Source organism: Syngnathus scovelli, chromosome 1 (genome assembly GCF_024217435.2).
Source record: "Syngnathus scovelli strain Florida chromosome 1, RoL_Ssco_1.2, whole genome shotgun sequence".
In the NCBI taxonomy this organism is placed as follows: Eukaryota; Metazoa; Chordata; class Actinopteri; order Syngnathiformes; family Syngnathidae; genus Syngnathus; species Syngnathus scovelli.
The window spans coordinates 28,286,407-28,305,384 of NC_090847.1; the positions used below are offsets into that span (position 1 = coordinate 28,286,407).

Genomic DNA, 18,978 nt, shown 5'->3' on the forward strand with positions numbered 1-18,978 from the left:
GTCGCAGATGGCTGACTTTGACGGACACAGGCTTACACCGTGGTACCGAGAATTTAAACTCACGCACGCAGGCACGCACGCACGCACGCACGCACACTCCTATCTCCTTCCGGCCTATGGCAGGGCTGCACCTGCTGCTTATTATGGGAGCCTTTAGCGTTTTAATGGCACGCAGGTGCCAAAGTGCCACGGCAGCGGCGTAACACGCAAAAGGCTCAAATGGCTCGACGCGCTTGCAGATGTGCGCCGAATCTCGGCACTCGGAAATTGTTTGGGGAGATGACTCAAGAAGACACCTTGTGGGAAAGTGAATTACTTGTACAATAAAGTGCAAATTGTTTTCGAAGCGTGGCTTGAAAGTGGTGGATCTTCCCCCGGCCTGGCCTCCAAGTCACGAGTTTGCTAAATTAGCTGCACTGTTGCACACATAATCTCCAGCAGTTGTATGAAAAAGTTTAGGGAAGATTTTCCGTTTTTCTGTCCTCTGATTGGCTGAATCAAATTGTATTGTCTCCTCAGACAAGTATTTTTTGGCTGGAAAATATAGCTGCTCCAGTTGACCGTCGAACCAGAGCACAAAATTACAGAAAATAAATCTACTTTACAACAAAATTTGTGCAACCTGAAAGAATGAAGTGTTTAAATGTACTTTTATTATTATTTTTTGTAACACGTATTAGCATCTGATCTATTTATTTATTTATTTATTTATTTATTTATTTATTTAATTTATTTATTTATCTGAACATTTATCATTTTTATGTATTCATTTATATTTAAATTTATCTGAACATTTATTATTTTTAATTCATTCATATATATATATATTTTTTGGGTGCAATCTACCTGGCTTCGTGGCTATTTTAAAATCAGCACAGAGAGCGGCAGCCCTCCCGCCCACCTCCCGGGGGCCAACGAGGCGCCGCCCGCTCCGAGGCCGCCGGACTCTCCCTCCGCCCGGCAACCCAAAGCGTAGGAGAGCCCAGGCACAAAAAAGGCCTTCATGTCAGGGGTTGCCAAATTGCTTGCTCAAACATCAGCTGGGTGTCAACACTGCAAAGAACACACACATGCAGTATTCCACGAAAAGATCGCACCAACGCGATGTTTCATCCGACATGTGCCACTGCCATAAATTGTGCCACAACATCTCCTTGGCACAGAGTACTCACATCACACATCTACCTCAAGCTATTTCAAGCAAACACTTTCCACGCAGGTCATTCCACAATGACAAGACATTTCACGCACTCCCTCCAGGAAGACGGACTACTTCTTTTTGTGAATTCCAAGAAAAACAGGCTCTTGAAGGCTTGGGCTCCACCGGCAACGTTTGATAACATTTTGTGCTATCGTTGAATTTAGCTGTTTGGTTCTACCCTGTTACAGATACTAAAGCACCATTTTGAAAAGACTAGCTAAAGTAAATCCTTTATAATGACGTTGGGTGACTTTGAATACTCATTCCACGTTACTGTAACGACAGTGAAATGTTGCAAATGAACACTCATGTTAGTTTTTGCCAGCTGTGTCGGCTACTATGCTAACTGCTAACAGTAATGAGCGTAAATATATTGTCAAGGGAAATACTTCAATAATGCATCTTTTTGTGAGGACATGAGTAAAAGGGGGGACACAAACATTGTGAAAACATGAAAAATAAGAGCAAACTTACCTGAGGTCGATGAGCAAACTCACCTGAGGTCAATGAGCTTGTCACTCACTTTCTCAACCTCATGGTGGCGAGAGAGGGTTTAGTATGAGAGGTTTAACTCCGCCTACAAATGTCTGATTGGTAGATTAACAGTCAGGGAGTCACCAGTAAAATATTTTCAACATACAGGCATGAGCAAAATGAAATACAAATAACATCAAAATAAGATTATAAAATACATATGTTGTCATATTTACTTGAATCGACTCACTTGTTTATTTAAAATGATCTCACTAATTTTACTGAGAGTTTTATGACAAGCAATGGGATTGTTTTGTATTTTCCTATAAACTTTACCAAACTGCTGGCAAAATTCGACGGACCTGTCTGTCATAGCCCAAAATGTTCTCAAGGAAGTCGGCCATTTTGTTTAAAAAAAAATAAAACAAAACTCCACCAGTTTCACCGATTAACGGGAAAGTCTTTACAGGTCACGTAAAGTCTTAAGGATGCATTGGGTAGGCCGAATCCATGAAAAATATCAAGCTATCATCCCAGGATCTAATCCCAAAATGAATCAGCCATTTTGCTTTGCTCCAAGCAGCCATTTTGGAAGCACAGGGAAGGCCGTCGACAGTCTAACGGCCGCGTTGAACGTTCCCGTGTGAGAGCAAGGCGAGGCGAGGCTGCGCAGCGCCAGCCGCAGAACGAATATCCTCTCGGCATCTCGGCTCATATTTCAGCTGGGGCGGCCTGAGGAATGCATCCAGCGCCATAAATCAGCCGCCTGATGGGAACTTGGCGGCCGGACGGCGGCGCAGAGAGCCGAGCTGTAGAGCTTCGCTAAAAGATGTCGTAAGGTGGCCCTTTTGGAGGAGCTACTCTCGGGCGGCCACTCTGTGTGTGTGTGTGTGTGTGTGTGTGTGTGTGTGCGTGTGTGTGTGCCACGATTGTTTGTCACATCTCTGCCTGTCTGCGCCTTATGCAAATGTACAGGGGGGTGTTGTGGGGGCAGGGGGGGCGGGCGTTGAGGGGGGGGGGCTGCTCCATGGGAAACTGCTGGTGCTAATCCAGCATGTTGAACAGGGGAGGAGAGGCGCACTTTTCAATAAAGCCCCCCTTCCCTCGCGAAGCCCCTCTGTCACATGTACACACACACACACATGCACACACACACAACAGATGAACAGCGTGTTTTTTTGCAACCTACGGACGGCCGCACAAACAGCCAACACCTGTTTCTTTTTTTCGAGCCCATCCCGTCGCTTTTAATATGGGAACAAATCCCACGATCTTAAGACCCGGCTCGTGCTTTCAGCGCGATAACAAGGAGCCTCAGTGCGGCGGCGGGCTCGTAGCGCCACCTCAACGCGGACTAATAACGCTCCCGTCCCAATCTGCGATTTAAGACTATGAAATGTATGCAAATGCGTGTGGGAATACACGGCGGTGAGAAGACCATTTAAGGCGTTTTCCCCCCTCGGCCCTCTTGAGTTGCAAAAGAGCTTGTTGTGTCTTTTTGCTTTCATCAACGGCGGGCCGAGTGTGCAAAATGCCAACAAATGTCTTGTCAAGGAGTTCAAAGTGGCAGCCTGGAACTCACCCAAAATGGCTGCTTTCAAGCAAAACGGTTCAATCACAGGGCATGGCTCCTTGGGACTGATCGCTGAAAAGGATTCCCCAACCCTCACAAACTTTCCAAGCCTCTTTTTCTTGGGATTCGGCCATTTCGCTTCAGACCAAAATGGCCGACTTCCTGTTCATTTTCGATATGTGCCTTTTTGGTGTGTCCTCTTACCACAAGCATGTCAAACCAATCTGAGCACGACTAGAGAAAGTGCTCATTTTCTCTGAGGCCCGATTTCCGTGCAAAATGGAGCCAAAGTGGTTGCTTCGAACCAAAATGGCTGACTTTCTGTTCCGTCTCCTTGAGACCGTTTCTTACGTCCAGTTCTAATGCCCAGCTCATTTCATGTGGACCGTGAAGCTGGCAACGGAGTTTCGGGACCTCTTAACTACTCGACATACATTTTCAACAAGATACACAAAAAGCAGCTGGCACAGTTCTTTGTGTCGGCACTGGCGCGGGTCCAGTCCAACTTCTGCACTTACCACTGCGTGTGAAAGTACTGTGCACGAAACACACACGCACACACACCCTTGTGTGGATCCATATGGGGAGAGAAGGAAGGGGGAGGGGCACAAAGGCAATCAACAAATCCTCTTTGCGAAACAGAATAGGAGCAAATCATCATCTATTTGGCCTCCTTAACTCACTGACAGCAGCAGTCCTCGATAAAGAAGGGGGGAAAAAATATGCCGGGGACAAGCGGGTGCCAAGACTTTCACCGAGTCCTACTGAAGCCAGATGCCGAACGAGCGCCAGTCAAGTTGGGGTCGCTCGATATCGCCATCGGAGGGGGCGCGGGAGGGGCGAGCCGCCGGTGCATCCCAGGCCATGGCGTAATGAGCCTTAATTGGCGCTTTAGACGGACTTTTGCCGCCTTCATCCCATTAAGAAGGCTTACGAGATCAGAGCTGGCTCAACTTGACACTGTGACCCGCATGGACTTCACCTCAAGCCACCTGACCGAGAGAGAGAGAGAGAGAGCGAGAGACAACGTGCTGCCTGAGATGCTCAGCCAGCTATGCGGCATTGACGCATTACGCTAGATTAGCAAAGTAAAACCACGCCCGCTCTCAGGGGAAAACCAGACGCAATTCGGAGAAGCCACGAAATCCGATTAGCGGGAGACGTCATCAGCGAAGGCATCTTCAAAAAGGCATTTTGGATTTAAAAAAAAAAGACATCTACTTGGAGTATGCTGTGTAATTAATTTGATATTTTAGACGATTCCATGAATTATTATGAGCGTTATTTTCGACATCTCCGTCAGGTCAAACGAAGCTGATTTGATTTGATCAAAGATGAGCATCAAAGGCCCACACTTGACTAAGACGTCATATGATCACAATTGAATTGCTCATTAAATAATGGGCCCATTTGTAACTAGTAAAATATTAGTGACAACAAAAATGTGTCCACAAAACAAACGGCGTTTTATTTGAATATTTATCTCATTTTTGTTCATTTTAAAAATCATCCGTGCACAGAAACTACATTACAAAAAAAAAAAAAGCATGCCAGAAGATACGACGCGGACAATTTCTTGTTGTAGCATAGCTCATTTTTATTGTTTAAACAGTTTTTGCATAGGAAATATATCCACTTCCAGTAATTGACTGCAGTAAGAACAGCTGCTAGCAGTATAGGCTGGATATAACAGTAACAATCACAAAAAAAAAGAAAAAAAGTTGAGCCTTTATTTACACTGATTTTTAATCTTGTGGCAATTTTAACCCCTGCACCAAATGTAACCGACCGAAAGGCGTCGCTTAAAAAAAAAAAAAAAAAAAATCAATAAAAAGATAAGGGAGGCATCAAGGCCTGTACAGTTCACAACGGACACCTTGTGGCTCCTACAATGAAACAAGGGCAAAAAAAAAGTCCTCTAAAACGTACATTCAGATACATACAAAGACCTTTTGCGCACACTCGCAGCGAAATTACGATCAATACATAGGAATACGGAACGCCTCGTTGGTGTTGCTGTTGTTGCGTGCGCACGAGAGGGGGCGGGGCCAGCGGGGCGGGGCGGGGCCAGCGGGTTGGGGGGGTAAAAGTGCCACAAGTCCTGCCCTGCATTTCAAAAGAATGCCCCAAACAACTACCAAAATGAAAAAAACCCCAAAACTTTGTTCTCATTTCAAAACTAAAAGCAAGCTTCATGTGCGCTGACATGCTTGGACATGAAGAAGCTCCGCCCAAAAAAGGAAATCAATGTCACATTTTACATGTATGTACAAGTCGCACAGCTGGAACAGGCACTGCATTGCTCGTCTTGATTTGGCGGTAAAAATAAAATGCTGGTTGATGAGAGAGCGCAAAGAGAGAAAGATAGAGAGAGAAAGAATTCCTGCAGGTACAAGCCCTTGCCGTGGCTTGAAAGTTGGATGAGGGCGATTGCACGTGTTTTGCATAAAAAAAAAAAGTTACGGCGGGCAACGTGGTAATACTTGAAAGGTTGCCACTGAACACTGATCAACATTCAGACCCTGCCCGGCAACTCCAAAGAACTGGAAAGGACGCTACCTTGCGGTCATGCTTTCACTCTCGCAAAAAAAGTGCATCACGGGAAAGAGGAGGGGCAGGCGGCGGCGGGCCGGCGAGTGGAAAAAAGGAACATTGTCAAGAGCCAATGGGGAAATCGCACCGATTCCGTAAAAACAAAACATCGACAACTATTTGATAGTAGGACGTTTGATTTACTTTTTACCCTGCTTTTCGTACAATCTTGTGTGTGTGTGTGGGGGGGGAGGGGGTAACGTCGCCGCCCGGCTGCTACAAAGAACACACCCACGCCGCCGTCTGGTCGGATAAGAAATCGCACCCTTTTTTCCCCCATGATAAAAGAAACACATCACACCCACAGGAATGAACAATTCTTACACCGAAAGATCGACCAGCATTAAGCAAGTTGAAAAAAAAAAATCGTCATTCAAGAAAAACTTCATTGTTGTTTGATACAGTGAACCCCAGCTCATATTCACAGTTTAGAACTGTTGCCATGAAATCGAGGAGCTTCGCTTCGACAAAGATAGGGCTTTGCCGCCATCTTGTGGCATTATAGTACCAAGGAACTATGTTCGTATAAGTTGAGGAGTTTCATTTGGACCAAAAGAGTGCTTTGCCACTATCTTGGTGCCAAGGAACTAAGTTGAAGTTGCTTTATCGCCACCACGTGGCATTTCATGTTTTTTTTTTTTTTAATTGGGGGGGAGGGGCAGTAACTCGGCAAGAGTCAGGGGCTCATCGTCTATACCAGGGGTGTCAAACCAATTTTTTTCGCGGGCCGCATTGTAGTCATAGTTCCTTTCGGAGGGCCATTATGACTGACAAATAACTCGTTTTCAAATCAGACGAGTAAAAACTGGGCAAATATTTAAAAAAAAAAGGATATTTTTAAAAGGGCAGACAATTTGCAATTCTAGTAATGACACACGAATATTATGCACAATTTGTCTTGGCGGGCCACACAAAATGATGTGGTGGGCCGTATCTGGCCCCCGGGTCTTGAGTTTGACACCTGTGGTCTATACGATCAGAACCCCCTTACGTTAAACTGTTAAACTTGTCCTACAGACACTAAGACATCAATACTTGACATTGGATTCATCCAGGGAGTTCTAACTCCAAATCAGGCTGGGAAATACTTTTTTTTTTTCCTTTCCAAAAATGGAATTGACACATTTTTTTACGCCCTGATTGGAAGATTTACAAATAAGGGCGTTAAACTGTCAGGAAGGATTACAGTGTACAAACTTTTTTTGTCTATAGGAAGACCATCATCTTCACTCGCGCACACACGCACGCACACACAAACGACCGTCACTGGAAAAAAAAAAAAAAGTCGGGGAGATGCAGCTCGACTTGAGGATTTGTCGTCCTGCTTTCGCAGTTGGGAGGGGGAGGAGTGCAAAAAGGTGTCAACGGGCGTTGCGCTGATTGACTTCGACGATGGGCCCCGTAAGGCCCGAGAGATTTGGCTGGGAAACACGGAGGAGGGATTGCCCAGATGCTATTTAAGTGCCAAATGTTTCTTTGACGGGAGGGGGGAGGATGGCCAAATGTCGGTGAGCAGTGTTTCCCAAATTTGATTGAGCCAAGGCACATATTTCACACTGGAGAAATAAAAAAAAAAAAATCATTCACACCACCGACAGAAATATCCTAAAACTGACGACCTACATTTTTTTAAATTTGTTTCCAAACATGAATGAAAGCACCAAATGAAGGCAAAACGTCCGCATCAATTACCGGAACTTAGTTTTTTTCCCCCCAGATTTTCATCTGAACGCGATAAAGCGGACAAACTGTCACAAGTGTGATTAATCGTCATTTCTCGGAAGTGGAATTGCTTTCCCGGCGCAGGTCGTGGACGGACGACGTACGTCTGTACAGTCGACAGACACCGATCGAGACGGGCCCTCGCCAGGATTGGTCGCTGTGAGTGATTGTTGCGCAGGTGGCATGGCCGCGGCTCGCCACCGCCGCCGTTAAGGCATCTACTCGGGAATTGCATCCAAATGACGTGTGTGTGTGTGTGTGTGTGATGTCTAAGTGTGATTGTCCTGGCCTCAAGTCGAGTTGTCTCTCCGGAAGCAAAAACAAAAATGACGAGTGACCGACTTTGCAGCTGAAGGAACAGCATCGGACGTGCGTGACGTGAAGGAAGGGAAATCAAAACGCGACGTTCTGAAGCTAAGCTAGAAGAGAAGACCTTGTCGTACACTGCATAGACAGCAGCCCCCCCACCCAAAAAAAAAGAATGGCCAAACGACCCACAACAACAACAACATCAACAAGTAGATCAAGAAAATAAATGCATTACAATAGCGTCTATCTCCAAACTAGCCTCTAATATTTGACGTCGTCTATAAGCACTACCTACATAGGCAAAACTTGGTATTGCATAATTGTCATCATTCTCAATTCAAGGACAATGAGCGCCGAAAGGGGAGAGAAAGATGATAGGTTATTAGAAAAGCCATTGGGGGAATACTGGAGGGATGAAAAAAAAAAATAACAACAACAACCCAAAGCGATTACAAACGTGACTATACACAGCCGGGTTATTCGGTGGAACTGTGACACGGGGAAAAAAAAAAACGTACATGAAGTTCAGAGTACAAAAACGTTCAAATGTCAACTCTGTGTGTTCCTACCATGATGAAAGAGCAAAATGTGTGTGTGTGTGTGTGTGTGTGTGTGTGTATGGGGAGATATGCGAAAAGGCACGTCATGTGGACGTCACGTATCGTCGTGCAAATGAAGTGAAGACTGCGGAGGCTGATGGCCGTCAGCGCCACTTTTTTCTTTTTTTTTGCCACCGCCTGACTGATTGACAATTTCTCCGGACTTTTCCGTCAATGTACGGGTTTCTTCCTCTTGTAAACATTCGCTTTCAAAGCCAACGGCCAAAAATGTGAATTTTTTTTTTTTTTGTAAACACAGTATATGTGTTCGTTTCATTCTCTAAGGGCTCGTCTCCCCTTTTCCAAGATATAAATAAGAAAAGGCTAAACAATGTGTCCCTGTACAATTGGGGAAGGGCACGGAATAAAAAAAAAAAAAAAAACAAGTGCTGGTGTTGCTGCTGGGATTGCATGGGACTGAACTCAAATTGTGAAACAAAAAAAAAAAGCAACATTTTGCTCCTACAACCGTCGCATGTTTCTCCCCCTTTCCTTTAGAGTCTGAGGGCGGACAGACTGATAACTTCCCTTCAAAAAAAAAATTCAATTGCACTTGCCTCCATGGAAATTGCTCTTCCTTTTTGAAAGGGCTCAAACATCTTTTTTTTTTTTTTTTTTTTTTTTTTTTTTAGCGAGGGCTCCAATCTCAAGTAGTTAACGCTCGTCACGGTTGGAAGAAAAAGAACAAATGGACACTTTGCTTCTCTCTCGGCTCCACCACGAAGCACTCTGAAAGTTTTGTTTGTCATCAGAAGCACACGTTTTGAGTGTCATGCAGTAGAACATTAAGGCATCTGTACATCACAGTATTTGAATGCATCGCAAAGTTCTGCAAACAACAACTGGCTGGTGCGTGTATACTGTATGTGTGTGTGTGTGTGTATGTGGGTGATGTGAGTGTAGGAGGGGGGAGGGGGGGGGCACCTGAAGCTTCTTTCCTTCCTTCAGCATCCATCACGGCCCAGGCAAAAGCGGGCGAGGGGGTCGTTTGGGAAGAGTGTTAAGATTGTACAGCTGCTGCTGCATTTGCTGGTTTCAGCCCCCCCCCCCCCCCCGCAAAAAAAATAAAAAAAAAGCCCAAAGCCAAAAGCACACCTCCTCCGAAGCAGCGCTCCAGCCTCAGTTCCCGGTCTCGGCGGGGACCAGCGGCTCACCAATGATGCTTATGCTGTAGTTCTGGTGGACATTTGTTGGCAGAATCGGCGTCCCGTTCGGCACTTGGAATGGAACTAAGCTCGCCCAGGTACCAGGACTGTCGGACGAGAAAGAATAATGAGTATTACTGTTTTCAAAAAGTCGGCCACTCAGTCGGCAGATACCCAAATGGGTGAACAAGAAAGCAAAAGTTTACGAAATAACAACGCGTGTTCTCAAAATGCTTTTCCAAAAATATGGAAACGTACCGCCGAGATTTTTAGGCCTCGGATGCAAGTCCAAGATGTTGTGCGAGAGCTCGTGGCCCTTCTGGGAAGGACCAGGGCTTCGTGTGTGTGTGTGTGTGTTGGCGGAGGTCCCTCCACAAAGCCGCCGCCCCATCCCTATTCATATCACGCTAACGGCAAAACAACACTGGGATTGTTGCAACGGTGCTAACTGAAAACGCGAGCGGGAACAAGTGGCGCGTTGTTCCCGAGGGCTCCCGCGTTACGTACATGTCAGATAATTAGCCCCCGCCCTCCCCTCACAGTGGGCTCTCATCTCAGCTCTTCTGTATGAGCCTCAACCAATTTGGATTTTTAGGTGTGTGTGCATTGAATCTGTTGAGTCCCAAAAACAAATGCGACAGGAGGTGTCCGGCAGGTACGGCTCGATATTTTGCGAACCAAGTAATTTCATCTGCATCATCTTCAAAAGGAGGAGATTTGAACTCGGAACCGCATTACAAATCTTCCAAGTGTTCCACGTGTGGGTCTGGAAATGAAGAAGAAGGGCTTTGAGGAAGCGGCGGGCATCACGGAAGACATTGTCTTCAAAACGACCCCCGGCTCGAAAAAAAAAAAAAAAAATGGGGCTCATCCTCTTCTACACTTGTGTTCCTGACATTCTCTTTGCCTTCTTCCCTCGCTTGTCCTTCTGCCAAAAGTCATCGGGCAGGAAACGGGGGCAGCGGCGGCGTTGCGAGGGGGGGCTGAAGTTTTTCCTACCTTGCTCAACAAAGAAGGCACAGAACGGCCAAGAGCGACCCCGCCCCGCCGCTGTTCTTTAGGCCTCTCTACATCTTCCATCTCAGGTCACCAAACATGGTGGGGACCATCTCAACTTTGCTTGTTTGGGGGACTCGAAGGGGAACCCACAGCATCCGAAGCGTCTTATTAAATGTTCTTCTCAATGTTGCAACCGATGTGCGCAGTTCTCGAGAAATGGCGCAAAAGGTCACTCGTCTTGAAAAGAAATGAGCAATTTCGCATGGAAACATCTTCGCACGCGTTGAGCAGAAATGAAACCGGCAGAATTATCATTCAGCATGTTCGCCATGTTGATTATAGATGGATGGATAGATGGATGGATGGATGGATGGATAGAAGTATGGGGGGAGAGAGAGAGAGCGAAAGATAGATAGATAAAAAGAGAGCGATAGCTAGCTAGCTAGATCGAAAGAGATAGCTAGAGCTAGCTAGCTAGAAAGATAGATAGCTAGCTAGCTAGCTAGCTAGCTAGCTAGATAGATAGATAGATAGATAGATAGATAGATAGATAGATAGATAGATAGATAGATAGATAGATAGATAGATAGATAGATAGATAGATAGATAGATAGATAGATAGATAGATACTTTATTGATTCCCGTGGGAAAACTCAAATTTATTATTTGACAGGCATTGGAATATTTGTTGCATTCGTTTTGCACTTTGGCATCAAATGAACAAATGACACAAACTGCTGATTTAAATAATAGAAAACGCTCGGACAAAACATGACACGTTGTTTTTGATGGTCTGATGAGTTACGCAATTTAAAAATGAGACTAAATTATTATCAAAATATCTTGATTTGATTTTTTAAATGGAATTTGACAAATCGAAGCCTCAGCGAGACCGTGGTGCGTCTTTTTTTTTCTTTTGCAATTTCCCACTTATTTGCTCTCAAACATCATTTAAGCGTCATTGTGTCCGATGAACAATAAAAAGATATTTTTGGAATTCTTCTTCCACCTATTTGAGGTGTTGGCATGAAAGAAGGAGGCCGCTTAAGGTGGCGTGTGAGGACATTTTGTTCCCCCCCCTCAGCCTATTTAGGGGGCCCGCCGAAGGGGGTTCTGCATGTGTGCACGTGTGTTTGCAAAGACCTTCAGCTGGCGCTAAATTAACAAGATCTCTCTCTCACACACACACACACAAGGAAGCGCACACACAGTTCCAGGGAAAAGTGGAAACGGGAGACGCAAGTCCTGAGCTCATGCATGCTCAGCGGCATAACGGTGCAGGGGGGAGGAAGGGGATTTAGTTGAAGAAGCATGACTTCAGCATGGAGGCAAAGAAAAACTCCAAATTTGAAACTTTCTGCTTACAAAAAAATATTTTTACCGTTCACAGTAAGACTGCTTTTTTTTTTTTTTTTTTCCCCAGTGATGCAAACTGACGCGAAAGAAAACGGCCGGGTGTGTGAAAAGCGGCGAAAAGAGTGGAAAAAGGGTTACCTTTGCCAAGCAATCCCCAAAGTGTCGTCGGCGGCACTGGGGCCGTAATGCCTGCCGTTTGGAGTCACGCTCCAGTCACACTTCTTCAGCTGTCAATTGAAATGCGCGCCGTCAGATCACACAAGTAACAGAGGACAGAGAACAAAAAAAAAAAGCATGCGGGCAGACGGGAAAACAAACATGAATGGGAAAACATGCAATCACCTGGAAGCCAGAAAAACAAAACATGGAGTTAGTCAACTTGGTCCACCTTTAAGCGGGCTACGCACATTTGAATCATCGGTCGACATGGCACTTTTTTTTTTTTAGCTTTTTTTCCTTTTCACACATTTGCCCCGTCTGATTTTCTTTTTTAAACTCTTGGACTCACCAAAAGAACACAAAGCTGCGAGCCGACCGAATAATGGCGACGGGCAAAAAAACGCAAAAGGCTAGCAACAAACGTTTTCAGTGCCTTGATAATTCCTTCATATTCCAAAAATCGATGACGGATTTTTATTGCTCATCTCTCCTATTGCTTCCAATGTTAAAATTCAGTATGTGCGTAACCTGGTTAGGTTGACATGCATGCTGTGTATGGATTAGACACACATACACACACACACACTTGCCTCTTAAAAGGCAAGCTCGCATCCATCCACACAAGAAAACATTATGCGGGCGCACGTGCCTGCAATCCAGCTGAGAGGCCGACGTGGAGCTAACCTTGGCCCGCATTCATTTGGCAAAGCGGCGGGATGGAAAAGTGCACCGTCGGCACTCTGCACTCCCGCCGCCCGCCCGCCCGCCCGCCCGCCTCTTAAAAGCCATTTCATCAGATAGCGCTGAATATTCATCGGCGGTCAAGAAAATGCACGGCGAGCATTCGGGGGTTTGTCTCGGACGGGACAAACAACGGCAAAAGTGCCCGGCGGATTCTCCTCGAGGGGCTAGCCATCTGCCCGCATTGGGAGGGAGGGGGAGGGGGAGGGGGGGTAGATTGCGGATTAGGATCCTTCCTTAGATAATGCCAAATGGCATGTGATCAGGGATCTCTCCCAGCGGAAGGCAGGGCAGGGTGGTGGCATTCCCCGGAGGGGTTAAGCAAGGCCAAAGATGCCGAGCAGGTGTGCGGGAGAGCCGAGTGGATGGATGGATGGATGGATGGATGGATGGATGGAGGGATGTTTTCCACCCTCCCTCCCTCCCTCCCTCGCCATTCTTCCAGCAGCGCCACTAAATGAGCACATCTTTCATTATGTTTTTATCAATTTGTCCTTGTGGCTTCGGATTGCGCAATAGATAACCCGGGAACCCTCGCACGTGTTTAATGAAAGGAACACACGTTGACGCTCTGTCAGCAAAATCATCATTTTGACAGGCTTGCGTTTGCAATGACGTTTTTTGGACTCAAATGTCAATTCACTACAATTGCTTCAAAGCCGTAAATCATTTTTGTTTTAAAAGTGCACAGACGGAATCGATCCAAACGGTCCCACTTTAAGTGCTGTTCTTGAATCGTACGGCACTCTGTGTATAAAAATGTTTTTTTGTTGGAGAGATGCACACATATTGAGGGATATATGCACATACACATGGAGAAAGCGTTCAAGTACTTGATGACGCTTGGCATGTCTCAGGAGTGGTCTAATACATTTGTGTTAATTGTGGTAATAATAATATTCATAACAAAAACAAAAAAAACATATATATATATATATATAATTATTATTATTATTAGGAATATTATTCATAATATATTATATTATACATACTTTATATTATAATATAAAATATGTTATATATATATAATATATTATATAATAATGATAATAATAATAAAAGCACCAAAGCAATTTGAAATGAGGGGAACAAAACAAGTGCAACACACAGAAGCGTGACGACTGGAAGCCCAGACCGCTGGCTTCCAACCACTTTCCGCACCTCCACAATCGACAGCATTTCATTTCACCACTAGATCTCGAGGCCACTCATTTATTTTAACGACAATGAAAATCTGTATCAAACCAGTATGAAAAAATTCTGGCCTCCCCTGAATTTGCTTTGAAAAGAAAGAACAAGAAGTGAGCATGTAAAGGCCAAATGGGGCTTTAGCAGTATTGCTGGGGAAAAAAAAAAAAAGGGTGGGGGGGGATAGGGGAGTGTAGTTAGGAGCAATGGTTATGCGTACAGATGTATTCAATTAGTTGTGGTCGGAAAAGACTTGGCCTCAAACCAGCACTTAAAAAGGTTGGGGAGGGGGAGAACACACACTCTCTAGTCTGTCTTTTTCGAAACTTACACACACACACACGCACGCACGCACACTCCTGGACACACCTCACTTCTCTTGAGAAACAGCGGGGACAACAAACTTCCCCTGAAATTGATAACTGACCACAGTGCAAGATTTTGCAACGCCCAAAAAAATTCCATCTCGACGTGGAACTTTTTTCGTTCGATAGCTACAAACGGTCATTTGGAAAGTAGTCACAATTTTAGGCTACAGTTGATTCCGTTTGGCAAATTAGTAAAAAAGGAACGGAATTGACAAAAAAATATATATGTACCGAAGCATCCACAGCCTAAGCTATATTTTTCACGTTTGGAGTCTGCTTTTCTAATTAAGTTCGATGTCAGCAAAAAAATCTGAGCATCAAGTCACAAAGTAGTTCAAAAATATACTTCAAAAATATCACTGGAACGTTTCGTGGTGCCGCAGCTAAATATTTTGAAGAATTTGGAGAGAGAGGAAAAAAAGAGAATGAATTGAATGTTGGAATACAGCGGAAAAAAGACGGTGAAAATGTTCCGGAGGCGCAGTGCCCTCTTGCCTGATGTGCGGTGTTGGAAGGGGGGGGGGGGGGGGGGGGCATCAAAATGGAGGAAGGTGGTTACCTGTTGCTGGTGCAGAAAGGCGGGATCTCGCGGGCTCAGGCCGACGAATCGGTTAGCCGTCGGGGTGCCGGGAGCCGAGTAGCCTGCGTGACAGAGCAGCGCGTCACCGCTGATTGCAAGTGCTCCATAAATTCAGCCTCACTCATCAGCGTGGCAAGCGTCCAATTGTGACAAGTGGAGCACCACAAGGTCACATTTTGGGCCCACTTTAATTAGTGGCTAATAAACCTGCAAGCATGACGTAAATCCCCCTTCAATGTTTTATAACGGTAAAGCAGAGAAGAGAGCAATCCATGTCTGCACGGAGGGAGGGGAGGGGAGGGGAGAAAGGCCGACGGGGCGGGGGCACAGACTCATCCGCCATTTTTACAAGCCAGCGTACTATAAAAATGCTTACAAAGCATTTTGCCTTCCCCAGAGTGGAACTCACCTTCGGTTGACGTAGTGATGGGCTTGGTGTCGGGCATGGACAGCGAGACGGGTCGCACGGCGCCGTGGTGCGGGGAGGGAGCCAGGACCGGCGTGAAGTGGCCCGGGACTTTGCCCACCACCTGGCCGCTGCTGTTAGGCTGCAAGGCAAAAAGTGACAAAAGTGGATTTCAGACAGACGGACATTTTTTTCACGATGTAATCGCAAACTTGCTCAGTAGCGCCCCCTGGGGGGGGGGGGGGGGGGGGGGGAATTAGGTGGCCATAACTATCACAAAAAAAATGTCAAGTGCCTGTGGCCCAAACTGAAGAGATAATTGACCAGTGTTGTCTGAAACAAGAAAAAAAGGAGGCGGGGCCAAGAAAGGCACGGTTTACTCCTACGACGGAATTTTCCCAAAGCAAGGGGGCTGCGTGAGGGCCCACTCGTCGCTGCTTTATTTTCATGATTATTTTTTTTTACTTCTTACATTGCGTGAAAGGAGGGATGCTTTTGCTGCTAATCTCAATAAAGGACAGATTGGAGTGGTCACTATTATGACTGTGACTCTGGAGGGCGACGCTCAGTCAATGAGGATGGATTTCCTACATGATTTTACACAATGATTTTAATAGTGCTCATAAATGGAATTCACCGGGATCCGGGGCGTGAAAAGACGGGCCTGGCCGGCGCTCACAATGGCGTGAATGCGCCGGCACGGAGCCACTATGTAGAAAGAAAGAAAAGCAGCAAGAAAGGAAGGGGGCCGCTCTTTTAGACGGCTGGAGACTGTCTGGGCCCTTCATTTCGGGACCGCCCCGAGTTCAAAACTCAAACAGGCCTTTCTGGAAAAGAATTGTGTTCCCTTCAATGTGAATAGAATGTTTAATTAGAGTGTAATATAATCTGCGTTAAAGCAAGCATAAAAACATTCTGGCACCGCTCCATGGGCTTATAAGCGCTGTGTTATTTGTCCCCCCCCCCCCTCACCCCCCGCTCCTTGCTCGCCCCCCGACCGGCAGCGGGCCAGTTAATTCCGCACAAGAGCCGGGCCTCGGCAACGGCAAACATTTACAACCTTTATCATTCCCCGTGGTTTTTGCTCTGGAGTCACAGAAAAAAAAAAGAGCCCCTTAAAGGCGCCACCTCCACGGCCCTCTTGAGATGGAGCCATTGTTTACGATGCAAAGCTCACATCAATGTCACACGGGACGCTTGCGCTTCAGATACAACACTCTGGCCACCGTTTGTTTCCTTCAACCTTCTTGTAAACCTTTGACGCATTTTGGAAATTAGCGGAAACTGGGCCCAAAGGTGATAGCGGTTCTGCGGACCCTCGTTAGTCACGTGTCAGAGGGGCCAGCCCGCAGATCATAAAAAGACAAGTAGAATTTTTGGCCATTAAATTAGATTGAAAATGTTTTTGTTTTTTTTAAATAGCACATTAAACTGCCCCAAAAAAATGAAATGTTGAAATACTGAATGTTATTGTACTGTACCTAAAGCAACATCAATGACAAAATGAGAAGACCTCTTCGAAACTGGGTCAAACTGTCACCCACCTGGCTGCTCTGTGGGCTGGACGGGTCGTACGACGGCACGTAGCTCTTGAGCGGGTCGGCCGGGTTGAGGTGGGGCGGGTAACGGATGGTGGTGTGCGGGAAGTAGGACGACGGCGCGGGCGGCAGGATGGCCGAGGCGGAGAACTGCAGCGGCGAGTGCGGCGGGGGGCTCCTCGTGGAAATAACTGCCGGGGGAGGGGCGGAGGGCTTCAGTGATCCACCCGCAGACGACGACGACGAGGGAACTCACCACTGTGTCCCACGCCCGTCAGGCCCGGGTGGTGAGGCTGAGGAAAAGTGCTGATTCGCGGCGAGGAGTCTTGCGGGGAGGTGGGGCTAAACATGGCCTTCTCCGGCTTCTTCATGGTGGGGGACGACATGTCTGCTGGATATCAGAATACACACGTTTAGTTGAATTCACGTCATCGACCTCAAAGCAAACAGTCGTCGTTCGCAACATGTTTGGAAAGATTAAAAAAAAAAAAAATTCTTTGCCTGCCAAGAATGGATCGAAACACGTCTGTCATAAGAATGGGATTTGCGTGGATTAGCGTCCTCGGAGGGGCAGGTGGAAAAGTTGACTTTGTTGAAATTGTTCACAAACAAAAAAAATAACAAAAAGGTAGTGCGGAGAAATGGAACCCGAGTGAAAATTCTCCTCTGATGACGTCAGATTAGATCGGAGCCATCCAGGGCGTGATGAATACAATCTCTGCTCGCACACCGTCCGACAACTTCCGTAATCCGCCGTGGATAAACCATCTTTTCATCAGACATGAAATTTGTTACAAAAGCGCTCTGGTCACAACTTTTCTGTGATCAGACCTGCCGCCCCTGACGGCTTTTGTCTTCCGGGCCATTCCTTGACTTCTTGTCACCGATTGTGAAAACCTTTTCCTTCCTTTCACAAATCACGTCGTTGCCACAGTACACTCTCTTTGCCCACAAGAGGGAAGAATCTACCCGTAACAGGAACAAACCTAGTTACCAAAGAAAAAAGGCTGATGGAATTTGCGTGTGTGTGTTGGGGGGGGATTCCCACTAAGAGGTTGTGAGAGGATAAAGGCTTCACGTTTCCGTGGAGCTTGAAGCATTTTCCTCTCTTCACCTAATGAAATCCTTCAGAGGGGTGAGCGCAGCGCTTTGGGAAATGCACAATTAATTACGAGAATCCAAACCCTGAAAAGTGCGTTGACATTTACAGAGCTCCTTCCAACTTTTGGATATCTTCTACACTGAAGCGGTTGGATGGGGAGTGCGGCGGCATTGTCCGAACTCATTGCGGCAGCCATTTTGTGGCCAAAAATGAAAATAGGGCCTGGAGAATTTATTCCACCAATCAAAATTGGGCAGACATGTGACATAACTGGTTGTAAAAAAAAGTCGCAATGTGCCATGTCCTAAATTGAAGCCATTTCAGGGCAAAAAAGAGCCAAGGGAAATTTAATCAAGCAATCAACACATATTTGGATAGACACGCCACTCACACGAGAAACTCTCGTGGACAGGAGGGCGGCCATTTTGCTTTGCATTCATGACAAGACCCAACATGGACACGCATGTTGCCTTCCGCCATGGCGTCACCCGTTTGCTCGGCGTGCTAATGACCGTCTTGGGAGCCTTTGCTTTCCTCCGCGTCCAGAACGGCGCGCTGAGCCTCGGCGCCGAGGGAGCGTATGAAATTTCATGCGGCCGGCCGCACCGGCCTTGTGGTTGGGGTCCCACTTGTGGCTTGTCTTGTGTATTCCAAGTTTCCTGCATACTAGCGGGATTTTCTTAAAAGTTCCCCAAAGGCAACAGTGAGCGGGAGGAGTGGGAGGAGTCAAACTATCCAGCAAATGTTTTTCAGGAGTTTGTAAATGCAGAATTACGCAAGCGAGCGAGTTGCACACGCGACCCTGCCGCCATTCCGAACTGTCAGTTCAAAGTTTTCCCTCAACGGAGTTTTTATTGCTCAAGTCCAGACACACGCTAAATACTGTGTCATGAACTACAGCTGGAACACTTTGTTCCGGCGTAGGA

General features: G+C 46.3%; 1 protein-coding gene across 11 annotated transcripts in view; it reads right to left on the minus strand.

Annotated features, from left to right (window-relative positions):
* Nucleotides 1-4,820: 4,820 nt before the first annotated feature.
* Nucleotides 4,821-18,978, minus strand: part of LOC125983823 (nuclear factor 1 B-type) — a 42,968-nt gene continuing 28,810 nt past the window's right edge. For 5 of the 11 annotated variants that reach the window (XM_049745510.2, XM_049745476.2, XM_049745484.2 and 2 more), the window contains 6 exons: nt 17,207-17,341; nt 16,957-17,141; nt 15,416-15,554; nt 14,986-15,068; nt 12,109-12,197; nt 4,821-9,722 (listed from right to left, as the gene is read on the minus strand). In XM_049745510.2, coding sequence (XP_049601467.1) covers nt 9,590-9,722; nt 12,109-12,197; nt 14,986-15,068; nt 15,416-15,554; nt 16,957-17,141; nt 17,207-17,341 — 764 coding nt within the window. In that variant the 3' untranslated portion in view covers nt 4,821-9,589. The remainder of the gene's footprint in view (nt 9,723-12,108; nt 12,198-14,985; nt 15,069-15,415; nt 15,555-16,956; nt 17,142-17,206; nt 17,342-18,978) is intronic. The other 6 variants (XM_049745518.2, XM_049745537.2, XM_049745502.2 and 3 more) reach the window with 3 other exon arrangements.